The sequence below is a fragment of the Sinocyclocheilus grahami genome, unplaced genomic scaffold, assembly GCF_001515645.1.
Source record: "Sinocyclocheilus grahami isolate Dianchi unplaced genomic scaffold, SAMN03320097.WGS_v1.1 scaffold1099.1, whole genome shotgun sequence".
NCBI classification, from domain to species: domain Eukaryota; kingdom Metazoa; phylum Chordata; class Actinopteri; order Cypriniformes; family Cyprinidae; genus Sinocyclocheilus; species Sinocyclocheilus grahami.
In genome coordinates this window covers 6,378-18,020 of record NW_015506278.1, presented here as the reverse complement: position 1 = coordinate 18,020, position 11,643 = coordinate 6,378, and the positions used below count along the sequence as shown (strand labels likewise).

Here is an 11,643-nt window from a genome sequence, read left to right as displayed (position 1 = left end):
AAAAAATTTTAATAAAAAAATATGTGTTAAAGATATATATATATATATATATATATATATATATATATATATATATATAGTGCTGTCTAAAATTGACTAATTAATTGCACATTTTTCTGAAATTAATCGTGATTACCAACTGGATTCAGGATTCCTTTGGCCAAAAAGAGCCTCTTTTTTGGAGAAATGGTCAGAATAGAAAATGATTTTATCCTCAATGAACAGCTACTGTTTTTATACTAAAAATAACAGCCCCAAAACTGATGTCTATCGCTAATGGATTTCATCCAAACTCAATCAGGTTCCAATTAGACGGTTGTATCTGCTAACATGCCAGCTAGATGAGCTTCGCCCTGAGGTCTCCCTGTCTCTCTGCATAGCTCCGTTTCAGGCAGAAATTGTCTTTTTATTCTTAAAGCATGTCTGGATCTCGTGTGTTTGAGAATCTGAACATTTGTCAAGGAAATTTAGTTCTGTTGTGGCTAAAAATAGAGCCGATGCATCAGCGCACACGAGCTCTGATAAAGCCACACACGTCAAAGAGCCACGCTATCGGTCTGAGACTGCGATTACCTGTACAGTCACTCCACACTGCCGTCACCATCAAGAGCGCTCGCTTTCTTTCAAGACAAGGGCTCAAAAGGTGAAACATTATTCTTCTTTTACATGGCAACCTCTGCTCTGCTTTAGTTCAGAAGTTAACGCTGTGATTAAACTCTGTCGGCCTCGTTCCCAAATGAACATCAGTAAGAGCACTTACATTTGATTCAAGATAAATGAACTCGCATTACATACTGATTCAACTCAGTGGAGGTGATAGTAACAAAAAATTTCACAGTACCATAGTGAATGTAGGAATAGTTCTGTTTCGCTTACACTAATGTGATTCGCTGTAATCGAGGCCTCTCTCGTTTCAGTGACTGTGATAAGCGCTTCAATTTGATTTTGATTCACAGTCTCTGCAGGTTTTAATCACGTTACTGCATAATTGAACAATTCTTTAAAGATAAATGGCTGATAAAAAGTTTTTCAACATCATGATTCATTTCAGCGCCAGCAAGACTATTTTTTTAATTGTTCCTTGAATACTACATTGAACAATTGTTTACATTTTACTAAACAAAAAATTCAATTATTTCTACATTTTTTTAATTAAAAAATGATATATGTATCCTTGTCTTCTTATTAGTTCTGTTCTCTCATTAGTGCATGTTAATTTATCTTGTTATCTTGTTTAGAATTTCTGTTTTCTCATTGCTTATGTCATGTGATTAATCCATAGTCTTGTATTTAAGCCCTCATGTTTGCCATGTTACTTTGTTGTGTATTGAAATATGTCTGCAGTTCAATGTTATTGTTTATAGTCAAGCTCACAGTTTAGGTTTTGTTTCAGGTCTTGGATTTAATTCATAGTTCATGTTTTTGGATCATCGCAGTTGTAAATGAAACTTCACCTGGGTTTTCTATGTTATCGTCCTCGTCTGTTTCATGTGAGCATCATTTCACCTACAGGTAGGTACAGTATTAATGAGGTACAGTATTAATGCACAAACACAGCCTGTTCGTCTTGAAGTGATAGTTCACTGTTGTTCTTAACCTGTATTACTTTGTTCCTTCTGTTAAACATTAAAGACAACATCACGAGGGTGAGATAATGACAGAATTTTCATTTTTTTGGGGTGAACTGTCACTTTAAATACAACTTAAACAGGCAGGATAAAAAATGGACGAGTGTCAAAATATCAGATCATTACGGCTCGTAAATGCAGGCTAAAAGACCTGCCACTGTCTATTATGCCATTAATATAAATGAAACAACAATATTGACAAGATAAAACACTCGCTTCTCTCGGCTGGATAACTTTGGTAGCTCAATAAGACATTTCGATCTAAAACGGAAGGAAAATGTTCAGCTAATTTGATTTATAGGCCAGTACTATCACATTATATTTAAAGACCCCCTGTTGTAAGGATCAAGTTTTTAATATTAATTACATGTCTATCTGGTGTTTTTAATATTTATGAATTCAAATTTTTACTACTTTTAACACTTAACATTACTATTTTGCACCCGATGGCACCATTTTCTAAGGTCTGGCCTATGGAGCTAATTTTATTAATTTTTTCCTGTTTTCTGTTTCTGCTGAAAAAAAGGCCAATTGAAATGATATCATTTTAATTGTTTGGGTGTGTTGGTATGGAGAATTATTATTTTTTTAAATTCTGACACTGCACAAAAAATAATGCAAAATTAAGTTTGTTTCTAATTAGCAAAAACAAAATCTGCTTAGTGTTTAGTATAAGGAAAATTATTATTTTTCTTCATAAACAGCAGTGGCATTATGTAAACAAACTAGCATTTAAAGGGTTAAAATCCTAAAAATGAATGGGTTTTTTGTAGTTATGAACATAACTGATGTTGCTAAAAAACTAGGAGTGAAAGCAGGGGGAAAAAAATGTATGACCATTTCTGATCCATTTTTTTCCTCTAAGGACATGTAACTGTAACTGTTGTATTGATGCACACGTGTTAATAATAATAATAATGCAGTAAAAACACCAGTAATTTAACTGAGAATGTTTATATTAAAGGGGTGGTTCACTGTTTTTTTTCCAGGCTTGATTGTTGCAGTCTAACATGTGTTAATGCTTCGTTTAAAAAAAAAAACGCATTATTTTTCACATAATTATTCCACACCCCTCTGTCCCTTCTCTGAGAAACGGGCTGATCATTTCCTTCTTTTATGAAGCCCCTCCCTCAGAAATAGGCGATGAGCTCTGATTGGTTAGCTAGCCCAGTGTGTTGTGATTGGCTAAACTGCCACTAGTGCGCATCTAAACGTCCCGCCCCTCACCTCAGCGGCATGTGCTCCGGTTGTATTGTAAACAGCGGCATCATTAATATCGCTTATCAGTTTGAGCCCGATCGAGAAACAGAGGATATTATTGAAGAGGATCGTGCAGAACCTGTGCAAGCACGGCTTTTAATGGTAGGCCTATGTTTTTTGTTTGTTGTTGTCTCATACTTTTAGATACGCTGTTGTAAATACTACTGCTTATGTTAGCTTTTAATACACGGTTTTATCCTGATTAAAGCTTTAATACAGTACGGCAACTGCACGTGCGTCCATGTTTAACGCTTCTCATAGCTATGTGAAATAAAGGGTATAATTGGAACAGTTCATTGTTGGAGCTGAGCTGAATAAGAGAGAGAGAGAGACAGAGCAGGGGAACGCGAGGAACATTATTGAGAACCGCTGCTTTAGAACATTGATTTTGAAACTTGTGAATCCATTAGAATCGTTAGAAGACAGAATCGTGATTCATATATGAACAGATTTTTACGTGCACCTCTAGTTTTCTCTTCCTCTTTCTCTAAAGCAGCGCAGCATGGCCTCGCCCACTTCGTTGCATGTTCCCGGGGGCGGGGTTTGGCTGAGTTTGTGATGTCACTAACCCGGGAAGTAGCTCGTTGTAGTCCCTACCAGCCGTTTTTGTAGGCATTAAACTGCCAGAATTTCAAAAGACGATATCTCCGTTTGCGTTGAACTTTCAGCTTCGTAACTTTGCAGATATTGCTTATGCTGAAACAGCAACATTACACACTAACTAACGTTAAAAAAGTGAAATCGCAATCAACCACCCCTTTAATATTCAACTGTTAAATGCACATATCTCTTCAGCACATTAGTTGCCGCTGTCCTACTGAAACTGGCTTACTACATTTTTTTTGATCAAACTGCTGTTCCTGCCATTTATAATAGCAGTAAACCACTCAAAACTGTGTTGTAGTGATTTTCACAGCCTCCTGAAGCAATAAATCCTGTGGTTAGAAACATGGTCTTTACCTTGGTGATGGCAGTGAAGACCTTCTCCAGAATGGCGTTGGGCTGAGCTTTCTGCGGCCCGTTGGCCTGGATTTTCAGACCTAGCGCACATGGCCTTGCGATAAACCTAAAACAACCAATAACAAAGAACGCTTTATTAGATTTATATCTTGTAATATCAATGCCTGCTACCTTAATTCCGAAGGTCTGACAGGTTGCATTAAAAATCAATATTCAAAGGGAACTTCTGAGGTAAAACCACAGCGGCCGACTAAAGAAATCCTCCTGTGTGCAATCACTGCGGCTGTCTTGCCAAATCTTCAGAGACACGCGTTAAACCGCACAGGCCAGCTGTAAGCATTTGGTCTTTCTGCAGCTGACTGGCTGCTTTTGTGAAGGTCTGATAAACATCGGTGTATTAGAAAATGATCAGAGCCGACTGCATTACAGTTGGTATTGTTATGCTAATGAGACTCTATCTTGTCGATCTGATAATGAGAACGTTAAAAAGGAACAACAACCAGAAGAAACATTTCATGGGTCATTGCTACTATGCAGTACATTTTCATGTCCTCGTCTTAATGCAAATATCAAACTCGCTGTTTGTGAAAGTCATATTTCGTTTATCACAACAGCAATGACATAAACAGATTATTTCACTTTCTTTGAGCAGATGATATATGAAATCAAAACAAACATGACAATAGTGCTTATTTGTTAATCATTTAATAGATTCTTCTCTTTTTACAACCTGTTCCCAAAAATATGTTCCAAGAACATTTAGTTGTTTGTTCCCAATATTTATAAAAGCATTATTTCTGAATGTTCTCTGAATGCTCAAAAAGTGTTGTTTTGTGTGTGTGTGAGTGTGTGTGTGTTTAAGAAACATTTTTTTTTCTTGGTTTAGTGAATGTTAAGGGAACATTCCATTATACAATTGTGCAAACGTCATGGGAACGTTATTTTTTTAAATGTTCTCTGAAGATTCTGGAACTATTGCTCAGAAATTTTAAATAAGGCTTTTATTATGTTACAAAATATTTCTAATTCAAATCAATGATGATATTTTGAACTTTCTACTCATCAAAAATATTAAGTATAAATTAAACAATGTTTTCAACACTGATAATCAGCATATTAAAATGATTTCTGAAGGATCATGTCACATCACGTGAATAAATTACATTGAAATATTTTCAAATAGAAAACAGTTATTTAAGACTGTAATAATATTTCACAATATTATTGTTTTTAACTGTATTTTTAATCAAATAAATGCAGCCTTGGTAAACAAAAATACATCTCAAAGCTCAGAGATGAACTGGCCTTGCAAGTCTGGGAAAGTAAGATGTCACAAGAATGGAAATGGAGGTGTCAGCAGACAGTTTTAATGAGCTTTTGCCACTTAATTAATAATGTCATCCAATTAAGAGCCCTGCAATTCAGTGCAGAACATGCTCTAGAAATGATTCTTCTATAAAGCTGAAGAGCTGCGATAAGGTTATGGGCGGCTGGATTGATTTGCGGCCTGCGCACTGTTTGCTTTTGTGGGCCTGAAATGCCATAAATGGGCTGTTGCTCATCATAAAAATGTACAGCGATTGTAGGATGGAAGAGGATGTTTGTACTTCAGATAGTGTGTCCTCTTTCCACAGAGGATGCCACAGTGAAGACCACGAGAGCTTTTATCAAGACGTTTCGGTTGAACACTGATGGCTTTTTATTATTTTGCAATGGTTTGTTATATGTAAAGTCAGATCCAAACTAAGGTCTCAGCCGGTCCAGAACTGACACGGGTTCAACTTAACTCTGATATTAAAATATGTTTTAGAAGATCCGTCTTCCTTCCTAGACACAATCCCAGAGGAGACCCTGACAGTATATTTCACCTTCAAACTATGAAGAGCAAAATTCAGCTGGAGAGATCTGAAGAACTCTGTCAGATGAAGGTGAAGAGCAGATGGTCTGTGGCATACATAAACACAAAACCTGACACCGTGCCGTCCCGCGGGGAATATGTCAAAACTGCTGCTTTTGTGACATTGAAAGCCAACACACTTTCAGATCATAATAGCGCAAAATTAATGTCTAAGTTTCATAGCTCACTGGAAAGCATGATTTACAGTTGATATCAAGTACACACTGACTGGTTTTATCATCTGATCTAAAGCATACGACTAGTTGTCACATGGGGAAGAGGCTATATGCCAATAACTTTTCAAAATTCCAAACGCACAAAAGCTTGTTTCTCTAGCAGTGTTTTTTTTTGACCGTTCAAAAAAGTTTGGGTGAATCTCCCACTTTCATTTTTTCTCACTTTTATTCATTTATCAATCACTTAATATGTTTCAACAACATCAGGTGCAAAAATAATGTGTCCAATATTTAATATAAATATATTTATACATATAAGAATTACAAGTTTTATTTTGTATATTATATGGTTGTTTTAAAAAAAAACTTTTTTTTTGGTGTTACTAGCTACTAACAGCACCTACTTTAAAATGAAGGAAATTATGTTAAAATCTCAAACAATATATTTTCAATTTATATGAGCTGACATATCATGGCTGGACGCAAAAATATGAGTATTGTTACATAATTTATAATTACCTATATACACAAAAATTGTGTTTTTTTTAACAGAAATTAATACATTTATTCAGCAAAGCTGTATTGAATAGACTAAACTGACAGTAAATATGTTTGTAATATTAAAAAATAATATCATACTGATATATGAATACTATTATAATAGCATTATTATATTTTAATATTTTAAATATTTCTGTTTCAGATAAATGCTGTTCTTTTGAACTTTCTATTCATCAAAGAATCCTGAAAAAGTACCAAGTTTTCATAAAAATAAAAAAAATGATGTATTTTTTCATTTTAATATTTTATTATATAAAAAATATTTTCACAGTATTACTATTTTTACTGTATTTTAGAATAAATAAATGCAGCCTTGGTGAGTATAAGAGACTTTTTTTTTTTTAAATATTAAAAATTATTATTATACGTCAAGAGTAGGTATGGCTGAAAAAGATGTTTACATGCTCCGCAGCTATTGAAATATTTCTGTGCAGATATAATCAGCATATTCAGGAATCCAGCAGTGTGATGAATAGCAAAATGTAGAATGTAGGTCCTTAAAAAATGTAGGCCATGACGTTTCTTTTAAATGTTTGTAAATATTTTAAATAAGATGATCCAAAATTCCAAAATTCACAAGCATATCGCCAGTCACCTTAGACGGGTTTCTAGAACATATCTTCATAGGGTTCATGCATTTACGCACAATAGGAAACATATTAAACTCAATTTTGCGCTTCGTGGAGTAATAGTTTTACTGTTTTTTTGTGATAAAAATGTCACCCTTTTGTGGTTCCCTTTGTGACAACTTACCCCATACAGTAGCGTGACAACATGCCCCAGTGATGGGAGGCAGTGGAGATTCTCAAACTTCAGATTTGGTATAAAACAGAAATAGATGGCACACCTAAGAATGATCTACACAACAAAGAGCGCCACTGACCTACTTTCATCATCAGTATTATTATTATTCCAGAAGATGGGCCATATTGGGCACCTGTCATTGTCCTAATTCAGACAAAGATTCAGTGACAATGTGAAGGAGCACAAACCTGTCCCATCATCATCATCATCATCATCATCAGCTGAGGATGAACCCTGAGCGCAACATCTTCAGCAGTGATGATGCTGATGATGCTGATGAAGATGTGACACTGGACGTACCTCTCAAAGACCAGCCGGATCATAAACATGCAGCATGCTAAAGGACACGCCAGATACAGATCCTCGGCTTGCGGAAAGGTTGCCTCGTCTGTGTTTTTCAAGTCAGCCCAGGTTACGTTGTGCGGGAGCCAGAACCTCTCGTTCCAGAACCACGCCAGGATCCCTGCCATTTCCAGCGGATCTCAGGTCTGGACGCCCGCGCTGATGTGCAGTCAGTGGCCGACGCGGCTTGCGACGCTCTGTCTGATCTGTGCAGGTCCAGTGTGATGATGATGATGATGATGATGGTGGTGGTGGTGGTGATGGAATCGGGGTTTGCAGCACCGCCCGCTCGGGTTGCGAGTCTCCTCTCTCTCAGTGCAGGGAAGTAGAAAGTGCCCGACGCGCTCCGCCTCCGCGACGCTGATTGGTCCGTGCGCCTGTCAATCATAAGAGCGTCGCTTGACGGAACAGTTCAGGCAGAAATTAATATTCTTCTGTCATTATTTTCATCAAAATACACGAAAAAAAGTATTTTTTTAAATTTAAAATTAAAAAAAAAAAAGAAGTTCATACAGACCACATCAATCAATGGGCCTATGAAACCCAAGAGCTCCTGAAGCAATGTTATTTTAGTATAATTAATATAGGGGAGAGCGGGTGAGTTGAGCAGTTTTTACTAACGGTGTGTTTAAAGTGAGCACATGACAGTAATGGGTCCAACTTAAATATAAATGATACATTTCAGGATGTGGTGCATCATTGGGAATAATCACTTTGGATCTAAAATAAACTGCTTTCAAAATATGGCTTTCCAAAAAAAAAAAAAGAAGAAAAAAAAAGTGGTCTCTTGGCTCAACTTGCCCCCAGTGTGGTGTAAATTGAGCCACAAGGAGTGAAACTGTGCCGTTGATTATGCTGAAGTAAAACATTTTCACATTTCAACCTTTGGATCTGACATTTCACAGGTGAACATTTTCACCTCGTGCTATATCAAAGGAAGAGAAATTCAATCAAAATAACTTCTTAAAATCGATGTGTGCGCCTTGTGATGGACTGGCCATCCATCCAGGGTTTTCCTCGCCTGTGGCTCAAGATGCTGGGTTAGGCTCCAGCTCCCCACGACCCTAATAAGGACAAAGAGGTTTGGATAATAGAATGGATGACTTCTGAAAAGTTTTATTTAAAGATACAGTTCACAACTTTGAAGGCATTTTTATTTGTAATAAAAAATTTCAGAGCAAAATAAAGTTACAATTGAAGAATAAAAAAAAATGCAATTGACCTCACAAAACTGGGCTAATAGAACTTAACATCCCACTTATAGATGTTGTGGGGAAATACAATTTCCCTATTTACAGGGCCTATTTAAAAACAGGGTCTATTTAACATTTTACAATTTTCAGAACAAGACCAAGTTCAAAACCAAGAACAAAATCAAAAATGTTTAAAATGAATGAAGTATAATGTAAAATTACAGTCAAATGTACAGTACAATTTAAAATGTACAATTTACAGTAATCTCAAACAATATATTTTCAATTTATATGAGCTGACATATCATGGCTGGACGCAAAAATATGAGTATTGTTACATAATTTATAATTACCTATATACACAAAAATTGTGTTTTTTTTAACAGAAATTAATACATTTATTCAGCAAAGCTGTATTGAATAGACTAAACTGACAGTAAATATGTTTGTAATATTAAAAAATAATATCATACTGATATATGAATACTATTATAATAGCATTATTATATTTTAATATTTTAAATATTTCTGTTTCAGATAAATGCTGTTCTTTTGAACTTTCTATTCATCAAAGAATCCTGAAAAAGTACCAAGTTTTCATAAAAATAAAAAAAATGATGTATTTTTTCATTTTAATATTTTATTATATAAAAAATATTTTCACAGTATTACTATTTTTACTGTATTTTAGAATAAATAAATGCAGCCTTGGTGAGTATAAGATACTTTTTTTTTTTAAATATTAAAAATTATTATTATACGTCAAGAGTAGGTATGGCTGAAAAAGATGTTTACATGCTCCGCAGCTATTGAAATATTTCTGTGCAGATATAATCAGCATATTCAGGAATCCAGCAGTGTGATGAATAGCAAAATGTAGGTCAAGAGACTCTTAAAAAATGTAGGCCATGACGTTTCTTTTAAATGTTTGTAAATATTTTAAATAAGATGATCCAAAATTCAGATTAATACAAGCATATCGCCAGTCACCTTAGACGGGTTTCTAGAACATATCTTCATAGGGTTCATGCATTTACGCACAATAGGAAACATATTAAACTCAATTTTGCGCTTCGTGGAGTAATAGTTTTACTGTTTTTTTGTGATAAAAATGTCACCCTTTTGTGGTTCCCTTTGTGACAACTTACCCCATACAGTAGCGTGACAACATGCCCCAGTGATGGGAGGCAGTGGAGATTCTCAAACTTCAGATTTGGTATAAAACAGAAATAGATGGCACACCTAAGAATGATCTACACAACAAAGAGCGCCACTGACCTACTTTCATCATAAGTATTATTATTATTCCAGAAGATGGGCCATATTGGGCACCTGTCATTGTCCTAATTCAGACAAAGATTCAGTGACAATGTGAAGGAGCACAAACCTGTCCCATCATCATCATCATCATCAGCTGAGGATGAACCCTGAGCGCAACATCTTCAGCAGTGATGATGCTGATGATGCTGATGAAGATGTGACACTGGACGTACCTCTCAAAGACCAGCCGGATCATAAACATGCAGAATGCTAAAGGATGACCTACTTTCATCATCAGTATTATTATTATTCCAGAAGATGGGCCATATTGGGCACCTGTCATTGTCCTAATTCAGACAAAGATTCAGTGACAATGTGAAGGAGCACAAACCTGTCCCATCATCATCATCATCATCATCATCAGCTGAGGATGAACCCTGAGCGCAACATCTTCAGCAGTGATGATGCTGATGATGCTGATGAAGATGTGACACTGGACGTACCTCTCAAAGACCAGCCGGATCATAAACATGCAGAATGCTAAAGGACACGCCAGATACAGATCCTCGGCTTGCGGAAAGGTGGACTCGTCTGTGTTTTTCAAGTCAGCCCAGGTTACGTTGTGCGGGAGCCAGAACCTCTCGTTCCAGAACCACGCCAGGATCCCTGCCATTTCCAGCGGATCTGAAGTCTCGACGATGCGGCTTGCGGCGCTCTGTCACAGCTGATCTCTGCGGCTCCAGCGTGATGATGGAGATGGTGTTTGTGTTCATGTAGGGAAGTAGAACGCGACGACGCGCTCCTCCTCCGCGACGCTGATTGGTCCGTGCGCTTGTCAATCATAAAAGCGTCGCTTAAAGGAACAGTTATGTAGCCTACTCACCCTCAAATATGAACTAAAATGCACTTTTAACACACTATATCTGTATTATTATAAAATGTATTTAGTCACCACTTGTAGCCTATAACACTTGAGTGTAGTGTATGAAAGATGGGTTCAAGTGAACTACAAGTTTTTTTATTTTTTTTATTTATATAATTTTGTTAAAAAATGTTTGGTTTTATTTGGTTATCCTTTCTGATTTTCTCCTCACGTGTAATTAAAGTCTTTTGTTGTATTAGTCTGGCTTCTTGCAATAAAAGTCACACATCAAAATAAAAGCACAGAGCTATAGAGGGCCACCTTTAGCTGCCAAATCTGATGAAATAGCGCCACCTGCTGGTCGATGGATAGTTTTTCCAGTAGCTACTGTAGTGCTGGCCTTCTTGCTTTTACTGTGCTTTACAGAGGTGAATACAAATAGAGATCATATCGTAAATTATATATCAATTCTTGCGAAATTCTTTATACATAAAGCCAATATAATCAAGATTCGACTTCTTTTTAAAATCTTAATGAAGATTTAGGCTATTAACAGTTGTTTGTTATAGGCTATTGATACATTGCGGGAAAATGCAATTAAAGTGTTTTACAAGGCTATTAGTCGTGTGTGTGTGTGTGTGTGTGTGTGTGTGTGTGTGTGTGTGTGTGTGTGTGTGCGTGTGTGTGTGTGTGTGTGTGT

The 11,643-nt window shown here is 36.2% G+C and overlaps 1 protein-coding gene across 1 annotated transcript in view; it reads right to left on the bottom strand.

Moving 5' to 3' along the window:
- Positions 1–10,857, bottom strand: part of LOC107566751 (ceramide synthase 6-like) — a 51,258-nt gene extending 40,401 nt beyond the window's left edge. Inside the window, exons 1-2 of the mRNA XM_016252281.1 lie at positions 10,585–10,857; positions 3,849–3,954 (exon numbers count right to left, since the gene is read on the bottom strand). Of these exons, the coding sequence (XP_016107767.1) occupies positions 3,849–3,954; positions 10,585–10,754 (276 nt within the window). The 5' untranslated portion in view covers positions 10,755–10,857. The remainder of the gene's footprint in view (positions 1–3,848; positions 3,955–10,584) is intronic.
- Positions 10,858–11,643: the final 786 nt, after the last annotated feature.